Source organism: Canis lupus, chromosome 30 (assembly GCF_048164855.1).
Source record: "Canis lupus baileyi chromosome 30, mCanLup2.hap1, whole genome shotgun sequence".
NCBI classification, from domain to species: domain Eukaryota; kingdom Metazoa; phylum Chordata; class Mammalia; order Carnivora; family Canidae; genus Canis; species Canis lupus.
The window spans coordinates 40,256,728-40,270,049 of NC_132867.1; the positions used below are offsets into that span (position 1 = coordinate 40,256,728).

At 54.6% G+C, this 13,322-nt stretch overlaps 1 protein-coding gene across 6 annotated transcripts in view; it reads left to right on the top strand.

Annotated features, from left to right (window-relative positions):
• SLC37A1 (solute carrier family 37 member 1) overlaps window positions 1-13,322 on the top strand; it is a 75,378-nt gene that overhangs the window by 47,419 nt on the left and 14,637 nt on the right. For all 6 annotated transcript variants that reach the window (XM_072807087.1, XM_072807084.1, XM_072807085.1 and 3 more), the window contains exons 10-16: window positions 287-361; window positions 4,545-4,676; window positions 7,249-7,339; window positions 9,724-9,786; window positions 10,308-10,393; window positions 11,370-11,418; window positions 12,550-12,623. In XM_072807087.1, coding sequence (XP_072663188.1) covers window positions 287-361; window positions 4,545-4,676; window positions 7,249-7,339; window positions 9,724-9,786; window positions 10,308-10,393; window positions 11,370-11,418; window positions 12,550-12,623 — 570 coding nt within the window. The remainder of the gene's footprint in view (window positions 1-286; window positions 362-4,544; window positions 4,677-7,248; window positions 7,340-9,723; window positions 9,787-10,307; window positions 10,394-11,369; window positions 11,419-12,549; window positions 12,624-13,322) is intronic.

Consider the following 13,322-nt stretch of genomic DNA (forward strand, 5'->3'; position numbering starts at 1 on the left):
GGGGCAAGGGAGAGGGGCTCTACAGTGGACTCCTTGTTGAGCGCAGAGCCCTACGTGGGGCTCAATCCTACAACCCTGAGATCATGACCTGAGCCAAAACCAAGAGTCGGACACTTAACCGACTGAGCCACCCGGGCCCCTCAGCCCTTTGTTTTATTTTAATTGTGTGTCTTACTTGCCCTCGGCAGCTGTTTTGCGAGGACAGCACAGAGCACCCTCACTTCGGTGCCGTTGGTTGTGGCTGTCGGATCAGTGATTGCTAAATTCTCCTTTTGTCTCCCCGCAGCCGAAGGGTTGTGAGAACGGCACGCAGAGAGTCAGACTGCAGAAGCAGATCTTCATGGACAAGAACAAGTCTCTGGTGAGTTGGACCAGCCCTGCTGCTGCGCAGAAATCAGAGCCCTGCCTCGTGACAAACCTGAGTCTCGGAGTTCCTCTGCACAGTCTGAGTCTGCCTCGTGCGATTTCTTTGGGCTGCAAGCTGGACTTTAAGTTTCTAGTCAACTTTGAAAGTGATGCACTCATTCTACGACTGTTTCCAGTATTCAGGGTCCCAGGTCAGGTCACACCCGGATCATCTGCGGCAGCGTCCCTTGCTCCCATGGACTCCCATTCTGGGGGGCAGGGGTGGGGTGCAGATGGAAACCAGCAGTTTCCCACAGCAGCTAAGTCGAGGAGTCCAGAGGGAGGGGGTAAGCAGGCTCTGGTGCAGGCCCAGTCTTGGGATCCGTCCTTTAGCAGGTGGCTTGGGTAGAGCTGTGGAGGAGGAGAGGCCGGGGTCTGCACCGACCTGGGCCAGAGGGATTCAAAGGATGCACAGGGAGGGCTGGGCATGGGAGGTGGGCCCAGCGAGTAACATAGTCATCTCCCAGGCCTCCAACCTGCCACTTCCACATTCCAGACAAGGAAACTGAGGCAGCGCTGCCACCCCTTCCCTTTCAGGAGACTCCCGAGCAGTATTTCATGGGGCTCTGCTTCACAGGCCGCATTGAGCCACAGGGGCATCTCGGATTTAGTTTGACTTCTTAAAATTACAAGCTTTTCTAAGTCAAATAGCCTAAAGGATAAGTGTACCGAATGGACTCCTTACTTTTGTTTTTCTTTTCTGCCCAAGGAAACTTACTTGTGGTGGTTGATACAACAGGAAAGGGAAAAATGATGTTTCGTACATCTTGGTTCTTGGAATTTAGGGAGATTCAATTGGAATGCGCTCAACTCTCTCCTCACTGTTGAGTTTGCATTTAAAAAATTGGATGTCTTGGCAAAAATACCCTAGACTGGGTGTCTTAAACAGGACACGTTTCTTTCTGGAGGAAAGAAGTCCCAGATCCAGGCACTGGTGGGGCCTGGGGTGAGGCCCACTTCTTGATGGCTGCCTTCTCCTGGGACGCTGGAGAGACCAAGCACAGGGAGAGACTCTCCTTACACAGCACAGACTCTGTCCTCAGGGCTCTGCCCCTCACAGCAGGGCTTGGGACTCCCCACAGGAACCTCAGAGGAACGCAGATACTGGATCCGCAGCATCAGGAGTTAATCAATGTCCAAATGGCTGTAACTCCCCCGATTGCTACTGAAGACTTACCTTTTCCTTTGAGGCAAGACCCCGGGCCCTGTGTTGCAGCCCAGCACGAGCAGTACAGCCAGCTCTGTCTTCTGAGTGTAACTTCCCTCTTCCCCTTCCTGTCCTGCAAAAGCCTATTGACTAACATATCACCAGAGAGACTGTTACACATTGACAGGCCCTGGCAAGTCTTGTTTCTTCAGGCCTGGCCACACCACAGGCTGACCTTGACGTGCCCATGACCAAGCTGGTTTGGGTCCCGTATCTCTCACGTGGCAGGAAGGGCTCATTCACTGGAGGTGGCTCCCGGGTCACCAGAAAGGAGTCCTCCAATTTCGGCAGGACATCCTGGTGTCCCCTTTCCCAGAATGACCCAGCTCAGATCCCCTAGGCTCAGAGTTCAGTGTCAGCCAGCCCCTTCATTGCCACCGCTTCTGTGCCAGGCCTGACTCTGAACAACTTCATGAGGAAATGCATAAGGAAAGGAGTGGGTGAGGAAACAAGTATAAGGGAAGAGGAAGAGGCTCTGGCGTTCATGGAGCCAGGAGGACCCTCTTCCATCCTTCAGGTCTTTATGATGATTGGCTTGTGGATGGTCAGAATTTGTCACTTTGTAGTCATGAGTCATTGCCCATCCTTGGCTTCTCTGAGGATCTTTTGATTGGCTGTGGCTCAACAAACAATGGGCACTGAGTGGATGTTTAAATACTAGAGGTGATTCCCCAAGGCACACAGTGGGAATCCACAGATCTCTAGGGGGGACCTTTCAGCACAGCATAGCCGCAGGCAGCACAGTGTGTGGCATGGGCTTATCACATTTAGGTTAGTGCATTATTACATGCTTCCCCTCCCCCTGCCCTGTGTGTGTGTGTGTGTGTGTGTGTGTGTGTGTGTGTGTGTCTGTGTTGTAGTGGATGGAACCTTTTTGCTCTCTGACTCCTACACCCAGGAGTGGGGCGCCCTGGCTGAAGAAGCCCTGCCCCCCACCAAGGGCTCCCACAGGTGCTCTTAGATCCTATAGGGTCCTTGATGCACAGCATCCCATGACCTGGTCCACCCAGTGGGCCTCTGGCTCTGTAAGGACTCAGCGTTGTTCCCCTGGTTTGTTTTGGAAAACCCACCGTGACTTCCCACTTTCCCTTTGTCTCCTCCAGACACTGCAGAGGACTGGAATTTGGTAGCTGGAGCCCCCCACCCCTCCAGCCTGTGCATAAAGATGAGTGGGTGTGGGCAGGAGGCCCTTTCCAACAAAGATCAAGCTTGCTTAGAGAGCTGAAGGGCCGGATCTGGGGCTTCCCAACCAGCCCAGCAAGTGGCCCAGGAGGGCCTTACAGAACCAGAGAGGGCCAGGCGGGTTTCTGTATGCAATTCCTGCTCTGGGCTAGAGATGCTCTTCTCTTAACTGAGCAGGATCTGTTTTGTGTTTTCTCTTTATCTGGTTGCATGCCACCCACTGGAGAGCCTGCTTAGTGTTTATAAACACCTGTCCTAGACCTGAAACCATAGAAATCCTAGAGGAGAGCATAGGCAGTAATGTCTCTGACTTCAGCCATAGCAGCGTGTTTCTAGATATGTCTCCTGAAGCAAGGGAAATAAAAGCAAAAATGAACAAAAATTATTAAGACTTCTCAAAATAAAAAACTTTCAGACAGAGAAAGAAACAACAAAACTGAAAGGCAACCTATGGAATGGGAGAAAATATTTGTAAATGACACATCTGGTAAAGGGTTAGTATCCAAAATGTATGAAGAGCTTACACACTTCAATACCAAAAAGCAATCTAAGTAAAAACTGGGCAGAAGACATGAACAGACATTTCTCCAACATCCAGACGGCCAAAGGACATGTGCAAAGATGTTCAACATCACTCATCATAAGGGAAATGCAAGTCAAAACCACAATGAGAAGCCACCTCACACCTGTCAGAACGGCTAAAATTAACAAGACAGGAAACGACAGGTGTTGGTGAGGATGTGGAGAAAGGGGAACCCTCTTGCACTATTGGTGGGGGTGCAAGCTGGTGCAGCCGCTCTGGAGAACAGTATGGAGGGTCCTCAGAAAGGTAAAAATTGAGCTGCCTTAGAGTATAGCAATCACGTTACTCTTTACCCCCAGAAAACACAAATGTGCTAATTCAAAAGGATACATGCACCCTGATGTTTATAACAGTATTTACAGTCGCCAAGGTATGGAAGCAGCACAAGTATCCATTGGTAGATGAACAGAGTAAGGAGAAGTGAGGTGTGTGTGTAGGAATATTATTCAACCACAAAAAAAGAATGAAATTTTGCCATCTGCAGTAACATGGATGGAACTAGAGGGTATCATGCTAAGCAAAATAGAGAAAGAAAAATACCATATTGACCTCACCCATGTGGAATTAAAGAAAACAAAAGAGCAAAGGGGGAAAAAAGAGATAAACCAAGAAACAGACTCTTAACTCTAGAGAACACACTGGTGGTCAGGAGAGGGGGGGTGGGCAGGGAGATCGGGGAAATAGGTGGTGGTTAATAAGGAGTGCACCTGTTGTGATGAGCACCGGGCGTTGTATGTATGTGACGAATCACTTTATTGTATACCTGAAACTATATGTTAACTATACAGGAATTAAAATTTAAAAAATAGAATATCTCATTAAAATAGTGTATTGGTAACTACACTTAGGTATCAATTCATTTGAAAGTAATGAATCTGCAAGTATTTGTTTTTTCCTATGGTTCTTGGTATTTTTCCACTTGATCTTTCAGAAATAGATTTCCAGATGGCTGGGTCAAAGGATTTTGCATGTTTTTAGTTAGTATTTCTTAAAGACACTTCGGTGCTTGGGATTAGAAGGCAAAGACCTGGTGAGAAGCTCACGCAGGATGCCCCGAAGACCTAGTGGCACGGCGTCCTCCTCGGGACTTCTGGCCTTGCTCAGCCAGACGCCCTCCCTGGTAACACCTTCTCTCTCTTTCCTCTTTCCAATGGGCTTCGCCTCCAGGACCCCGAGATGCAATGCTTGCTGCTTTCGGACGGGAAGCACCCCGTCCACCAGAACCACATCGTCGTCCTCCCCGCCGACAGCGGGGGCGGCATGGCTGCCATCAGCTTCACCGGAGCCTTGAAGATCCCCGTGAGTACGCCTGCCTGGGAGGGGTTTCAGAAAGGGGCCCTTGTGCCCGCTGCGGACGATCGAGCTTAAAAAAAGAAATCCGTGGTTAGATAATCCCCGGGTTAGGACTCTACGGCATAACCCAGAAGTTGCCAACAGGCGGGCTGGGGCCTGGGGAAGGCTGCAGGCTGTGTTTGCCTCACACTGCTTTCAATTTTTCAAAGTCGGTTGCCTCCATGTAGAAGGTCACCAAGTTCATAGACAACTAGGGCTTCACACTTCCACTCAGAAAACTGGAACATCTGGAGGCAGCAAGCCTGTGCCCCGGGCCCCCTCTTCTCCCCGGTGCTCCCCCTCCCAGGCCCCTGAAGACCCCGAGGGTGAGCCCCTGGGAGGTGCTGTCCCGAGTTCTGCTCTGTGGTGTGCAAGCGGCCACTCGATCTTCTCTACCCTTTAAAGCGCTTGTAGGAGAACAGAGCTGGTCTGTGTGAGCTGTAGGTGCCAACAGGAGGAGTAAGGGGGCGAGCATGCAGAGCCAAGGGAGAAGACCGAGGCCCCTGGACACACAAAGCCGATGGTCTGCAGACTGCACTTGTGCACTGGTGTAAAGATGAGGGTGCTGGTCCGTGGTCGGGCAGTGGGCCCCAGCTCCGGGCTAACAGGCTCACGTAGCACCTGCTGGCCGGCATGCTGGTATGGGATCAGGGCGGGAAGGAGGTCCAGCCAGAGGTTTTTACACAGGCAGTGGTGACATTTCTCGTTGCTTTAGATTTTCTTGTATTAAATTCACAGGCTCCCTCAGAGAATCTGGGGGCCTCCCAAAGGACACGTGGAAGATGTGTTCTAACACGGCGAGCCATGGCAGGCGATGAAGGCCGAGCCCAGGGCAGAAGCAGGTGGAGAGGGGAGATCGCACACACTGCCCCCGTGGGGTAGGATGTCCAGGCCTGTGCTGTTGCTGGCCTCATAGACCACACCTAGAAACATCTGGGCTCCTGCCCTCGGGTGGGACATGCAAGGAGCTGCCGCAGATCTCTCACATGAGGAGAGTGGCCCCACTGGTGCGGGCCCTCACAGAGAAAGGGCAGAGAAAGGGCAGAGGGAGCGCAGGCCCAGAGGCCCTTTGGCGAATGGGTGAGGCTGGAAACACAAACAGTACACCCAGGACCTTAGAATGACATCACAGAAATGAAAGCACTCCGGAGACTTCTGCTTGAGAACAGAAAGTACTGGCAGCACCCAGATGAAGCTGGGCGTCCGGCCAATGGGGAACGTGGAAGGCCAGGCCGGGACTCCCAGAGTCACTGAGGATGTGGGCCGGCTGCTTTTAAATAAAAAGCTACTTAAAAAATATATATATATTTTATTTATTCGTTAGAGACACAGAGAGAGAGGCAGAGACACAGGCAGAGGGAGAGGCAGGCTCCATGCAGGGAGCCTGATGCAGGACTCGATCCCGGGACTCTGGGATCACACCCTGGGCCAAAGGCAGGCCATAAACTGCTGAGCCACCCAGGGATCCCCAAAAGCTACTTTTAAAATTGTTAATAACAGCTAGTAACTTTGCCCTGCGCCGCTCGGCAGAAGGTGGGGTGCACATCGCTGCAGACTGAAGTGGCATCGTGACCTGGCCCTGCCGCCGGCACGCTGGGTGTCCCAGGCAAGTGTGTCAGCCACTCTGAGCCTCTGTTGCCTCGTGGGCAGTGGGGCTCTGTGACTGGTGTAATACTCTTCTGGGGATTACACGGGGTCACTCAGGACAGCAGTGGGCACCGCTCCGGGTGCATGGTCCTCGTGCCGTCAGCCCTGCGCGCATGCTCATCCCGGCCTGGCCCCTGTGAAACACTAACACGGGTAATTCCAGAATCACGCACGTTGAGAATTGTGTTCCCTGCCTAGTTTGGTGGGTGTTCCTGTGCGCACATAGCGTGACCCTTAGTGTCACACCCTGTTTCTCACCCAGACCTCCCAATGACATCTGGAATGGCTGTCCCGTGAGGCCACATCTTTGTAAAAGTAGAGCTCAAGTAGAACACAGGACTCTCACAGTCGCCATCAGATGGCAGGCCCCGGCGTCCCTTTTGCGACCTACATCTCTCCCTGGAGTCTTCCCAGCACTCTGCTTTGTGGGGAGCAGGCAGGCTGCGGGCGCAGGTGTGGGCCCATCAGAAGGCCTGTCCCGTGCGTGTCGGCTGCTGCGTTGTTTGCAGCAGTTTCTGGCAAGAGGGGAGAGAGGACCAAGTGCGCGGTGACCAGGTGGCCCTCCAGGCATGCTCTGAGAACTCTAGCCGCTAAGTTTCCAGAGCAACGTGGTGCGGGAACCAAATCAGTGCGTACTTTTAGGGACTCTGATCTGACATCAAGACTTTGGGTGTCAATCTGCAAAGGGAGGACGTGCTGCCGGAGTGGCCGTGGGCCGGTCCTCACCCTTCCCTGGGCGGCATCCTGTCCTCTGCCGGCAGCGTCTGCCGGTGCCACAAGCCCAGAGGTGCCAGCTGTTCTTAGGGGAATGAGTAACTCATAATTCTGTTGCACCTTTAAGTAAACCTGCTGAGTACACATTTGGGGTAAAGACTGGCTCGCTCTTTTTCAGGGTGTGATCGAGTTCTCTCTGTGTTTGCTGTTTGCGAAGTTGGTCAGCTACACTTTCCTCTTCTGGCTTCCACTGTACATCACCAATGTGGGTGAGTACCTGTTGCTGGAAGCACCGGTGTGAAGTCCGTGCAGTGGCCGTGATCTGGACTCCCTTTTATGTGCAGGTTTCTGTAGTCTGGGAAGGAAACGGTGCCCGTGATGCATGATGATTTGAAACATATTTTGGAACAAACAGTGTAGATTAGTAGAAAAATATGGGCAAAAAGAAAACTCAGATATGGAAGTTGTGCACTAATCTATAGTTTAGATTAGTAGAAAAATTTAGGCAGAAAAAGAACTCAGATAATAACCTTGATGGAGCTTTAGGGACCCCGTGTTCCTTTCCAGCTGTGGCTGCAGGCTCCGTGGGGCTCTTCCTATCTGGGGCAGCCTGTATCTCAATCTAGAACTTCAGGTCACACCCTCCCATGAGGAGGGGAGGCCCGGGGATCTGAGATTTTAAATGCTGAGTAATCTGACCTGGAACTTGCTCCTTGGAGATGGGCTCTAGTTTTAGGGACAGCTGACAGCTGGCCTTATCCTAAGTCCGGCTGTGGCTGAAGCTGTAGATAGGTTGGAACATACCAGCCCACGAGCACCGTGCACCCCTGTGCTGTGTGGGACACAGAGGGGAAGATGAGAGGGGCACCGGCCATTCTTTTTTTTTTTTTTTAAGATTTAATTTATTCATGAGAGACACACAGAGAGAGAGGCACGACACAGGCAGAGGGAGAAGCAGGCTCCATTCCATGCAGGGAGCCTGATGTGGGACTTGATCCCAGGTCTCTGGGACCACACCCTGGGCTGAAGGCCGTGCTAAACCACTGAGCCACCCGGGCTGCCTGGCACCGGCCATTCTTAAAAGATGCTTGAGTGCAGAGGCTGCAGCCATGGCTGGGGGCGGACAGGCAGGGCGGGCCCTGGAGCCTCTGGGCCCAGAAAACAGGGATTGCAAGGAGAAGGGAAGGACACCAGAGTCCCCAAGAACGTGATGACAAGGGGAGATTTGGAATGTGTGGGTTCAGAGGGTGCAGACCGCTGTCGGGGAGGAGGCCTTCCCCTGCCCTGTGGTCCTTTGAGCTAGACTGAAAATCAAAATACCATGAGACAGATGCCAGGAGAAAATCACATTTGATAGTGTGCACACGGGAAACCCACACAGACGGGGCATTCCAAAGACAGTGAGGCAACAAGAAGCTTCTATGGAAAGAGAGCGTGAGCAGGGAGAGGGGAGAGACTCTCCAGCAGACTCTGCACCAAGTGCAGACCCTGACACAGGACTCGATCTCACAACCCTGAGATCATGACCTGAACCTAAATCAAGAGTCGGATGCATAGCTGACAACCACCCAGGCACTCCTTCACTCAAGATAATCCTTATGCCAAAGTGGCCTGTCTTGGGATCCCTGGGTGGCGCAGCGGTTTGGTGCCTGCCTTTGGCCCAGGGCGCGATCCTGGAGACCCGGGATGGAGTCCCACATCGGGCTCCCTGCATGGAGCCTGCTTCTCTCTCTGCCTGTGTCTCTGCCTCTCTCTCTCTCTGTAACTATCATAAATAAATAAAAAAATTAAAAATATTCAAAGTGGCCTGTCTTGGGGCAGCCTGCCCTGGGCCCCAACACCACATGTTCCCAGTGGTGGTAAGGACAAGCAGAGGTGGCCATAAGCCTGAGGCAAGAAGGCTGAGTTTCATAGGGACAGCAGTTGAGGCAGTAAGGGGAGCCCCCCGACCTTAGGGGTGCAGAGTCTGTGGGACAGAGGGGGGCAGTAAGGAGCTGCTCCCTGTCGAGTGACTCCATTAGGGCAGGCAAGCCACATGCAGTGTAGACAAGCATCATACCTTCTTTTTTCTTCTGTTCCCTGTGATTGCAGAAGGGGTGACATTTTTAGGACTCTAGTCATGAATTGCTGGCTTTTCCAGTCTCAGTGATTAAAACAAAAAAATGTGCCACTGAGGACACCAGGAAAGGCTGGATTTGACCGGTGGTCCCAGATGCTCCCCGAAGCCCGCTTCTCCTGTGCCGGCCAAGCTGAATCCCCCGCAGAGCCCAGCATGGCTTCCTCCTCTGCCGTACGAGGAGGCGCAGTCCCTTCCAGATTGAGGACCTCAGGGTCCTGTGGCACTCCCGTGGTGCCAGAGCCCCTTTGCACCAGGCAGTTCTTTGCACCAGCACCTTCTGTGCTGTGCCCAACCTACAGCTACCCCTGGGGGACACTGAACCAGAGGGATGGTAATTAGGCTGAGACAGGCAAATCCTCATTTCTTGCTAAAGAGTGTTTGGCTTTCGTCTTTTCTGCGCGTCCACCTACATAGTGAACTGTGGAGTCGACTCAGCTGCTCCTCCGTGTAAGCCATGCTTAGGAAACAAAAGAGTGCCACGTGTGGTCTTACGTGGCTGCGACTTGCTCACAGGGATACTTGTCGTTTTGTTAGATCACCTTGACGCCAGGCAAGCCGGGGAGCTCTCCACCCTGTTTGACGTGGGCGGGATCTTCGGTGAGTCCCTCCCTCCCTGTGGTACTTAGACGGAAACTGCCAAGGGTAGGTGTGCACCTGGGCCTGTGTTCTCTCTCAGCTGCCTTACTGTTGAGAGGGACGCGTTTCCCCAAAATGTTGCATCCCCCGAGTGGATATATGGCCGTCACTCCGGGGCACCGTCCCCTGTCCCGGCTCTGACTCACCTGGAACCAGTGTTCCTCTGGAAGCAGGGACCTGCCTCAGGGTAGGCTGCAGATGTCAGAGCCCCAGCAGTGAAGGGGCTTGGCTTCGGGGCCAGCCTAGAACCAGACCCATGACTTGCCCTGCTATCTCACTGGGATATGCCCCCGGGTCACCCACCTCTGACCACAGCCCCACGAGGCTGGTTCACTGAGGCGCCTCCTGCTCATGGTGAACGTGGACAGGGATGTGGAGAAGAGGGTTCTCTTCTTGCTGCTGTCTTGTGTAGTCTGCTTTCTCTGGATGGGCTCTTGCCCTGGGCACCCAGGCAGCCCTGGACTCGCCCCTCTGCATTGCAGGTGGGATCCTGGCAGGTGTGATCTCAGACCGACTGGAAAAAAGGGCCTCCACCTGCGGCCTGATGCTGCTGCTGGCGGCCCCGACGGTGAGCCCAGCCCCGCCGCACCCCTGCCCTGTGTGGGCCCCGAGTCTCCAGAAGCAGCCACCCTCCCCACCAGCAAACACGGTCATATCTGGCCCGAACTCAGCCACGTTCATGGCTCATGGTTTCTGGATGCTGGCCATAGCCTCCAAACCCCTCCAAACCCCTCCGGGCCTTCCCAGCCCACTCCCCTGGACACCTCCCATGGCCTCAGCATGTTGATGAGCCACCTCTTCACTCATCCCTGGCTCCCTGTGAGGTGCTCTATCCCTGTCCTCCCCATACAGGCCCTGCTCAGCCTTTAGGATGCCTGACCTCCCCAGGCCGTGCTGACCCTGCCCACTGTGGCGCTGTGTACTCCAGCTTTTCATGCATTTGATGGCACATGTCCTTGGGCGGGTGACCTTCTCTCTCTGGGCCTGTTTCCTCATCAGAGAAACGAGGGCGCCAGTAGTGCCCCCTCACAGAGTGAATGTGAGGGTTTCCCACTCAGTGCTGTGTAACAGTAACGATAATAATGGGACTAATGCAGTTACTCATCATCTCCCATCGTAAGCACCGGCCCGTCTGCCACCCTGCTGGGCTGTGTCCCCAGAACAGGCCTAGCTGCCAGGCACCCTGGAGCCTGGGACGCAGCCCAACAAAGACCCTCATAGAACCTTTGCTGAAGAAGCGTCAGTGTGGCCCCAGCGCAGGACCTCCTTGAGCAGCTACATCTGTTCAGGGAGGGGGACGGCTGTTCAGAGTGAGCCCGGGGAGAGCCGCCCCACCCCCAGCCCCATCCATCAGCCGTCCACCCCCCAGAGAGTGGGAGGTGCCACCAGAACCTGCATGGGGGGCAGGAGGCTGGGGACTCCAGGGCATCTTCACTCTCGGGTTGGCTGCCTGAGAACCCCCGGCCTGGCTTCTCAGAAGGACAGCCTCCTGGGCAGTCTTCAGCTTCCTGGAGTAACCAGTTCTCTTTTTACACCCGTGGCAGCTCTACATATTCTCCACCATCAGCAAAATGGGCCTAGAAGCCACTATCGGTGAGTCCATGAGGCCTTCCTTCTTCCATACTCGGTGCTCGTCTACACAGCTTGATGAAACAAAGTAAAACATCAACACAGAGGCACTTGGCTGGTGTCACTGAGCATATGGCATGGCTAAAATAGTCCCGTGTCCCTCCCCTGGTGGGACGCCTGCGCCCGCAGTGAGACCTGCCCATCCGCAGGTCTGAGAGCACAGGCCACCTGCCCCGGGGCCGGGAGGAGGCCCTCAGAGGAGCCATGTGCCCCCGGCAGGCAGCGGGCAGGGCCGCAGCAGCCCGAGTCCCGCACCCTTGGCGGGTGAGGACAGGCCAGGCAGGGGACGGACTCCCAGCTGGCATCCGTCAGCTGCCATTCTGAGAGCAGTTGCATGACACTGGAGGGCTATTTTTAACGTCCTGCAAGCAGCACTATCCGATTATGGCTCTGACACTTGGTAAATATTGTTTCTGTCTTAACAAGCTGGCAGCGCCGATTGGGAAGGAAGCAGGCTGTGTGGGATCCCGTTAGAAGTTATCCAGAAGGCAGGTTGCTGATGCGAGGACCATGGGGTTTCCTGTGACCCGTGGGTCCAGAAGCTTCTGCACAGAGTGAACCAGAGGCTAGGTTAGGAGAGTGAGCCTGAAGGACGGTGTAGAAACACGCGTTTCAGAAATCAGCGTGTTCTGTCCTCGGGAGCTGGGCTGGGTCTCCGGGTTCCCCACGGGGGCTGCCACCAGCGGGCACTGAGAGAGCCCTCCCCGTGGCAGAGAAGGCTGTGGCTGGTGTTAGCACACAGCCGGCATGATGGCAGGGAGCACTGGCACCCCCAGGGCACGTCCAAGCTCGGGACACCGGGGTTCCGCTCGTTCCTGGGGCGTCGACAGCTGCCGCCCATTGAGGGTCAAGGAAATGGGAGTAGTACCAGGTCCTCCAGACCCGTCCAGAGCCTTCGGGGGAGTGTGACAGGACTTCCACACATACCCAGGCAGGTTTAAAGGAAGATGCTCACCACGCGTGGCCCAGCGGTCACCACTCCTCACCCATGCGTGGCACCAGGCTGCTCCCCTACGAGTGGCTGAGGCCTCAGGGGCTCTCCCAGAGGCCACTGTTTACTACTAAATCTGTCCTTCTGGTTTCTGGTTCCCACAGCCATGCTGCTGCTCAGCGGGGCCCTGGTCAGCGGGCCGTACGCCCTGATCACGACCGCCGTCTCCGCCGACCTGGTGAGTGGCCACCCGTCTCAGCACCGAGCCAAGGCAGGCGCAAGTCATCTCTGCCGTTCTCGACAGAGGTGGTCACTCTTAGTAAAACGGTGTCTATGTAGAAGCAGCTTTCTGCCTATGACTGATAGCCATGCTTTTTTAAGAGTCTTCTGAAGCCAGTGCAGAGCGGCGCTGCCCCCTCCGTTCATCCACGATGGTGCCGAGCCCAGGGGAGGGGGCTCATGTGAGGCCCCAGGTCAGAAGCCAGCCTGCGGTGCTACCCTTGCCTAACCCCAGGGGCTGGTGAACGTGCACCCCCGAGCCCGCCCTGGAGGCCCAGATCTGAGCCCCAGTGGGGTCGGCTCTACCCTCTAGCTGCCACCCTCTGTGCCTGGCCCCCTGCTGGTCGGCCTTGGAGTCCACGGGGACCACTGACCCACTCTTCCCGGAGGAAGGGGCTGCTGACAAGGTGGCCTTGGACCCCTTGGAGGCAGGGCCACCCGCATCCACCTGACACGAGGGTCAGTTGACACAGTCATCAGATGCCACTGTCTATAGGGAACCAGGCTCCAAGATACAAAATCCTCTTTAAAAAGTCTTTTCCCTAAATAAATGGGAGAAAAGATACAAATCCCCTCCATAGAAGAATTTCTGTGGGTACTCTATCCTCGGAGAAGGGAACACACCTCACTCTCCTTAGGTGTGGGCTGCACACAGCGA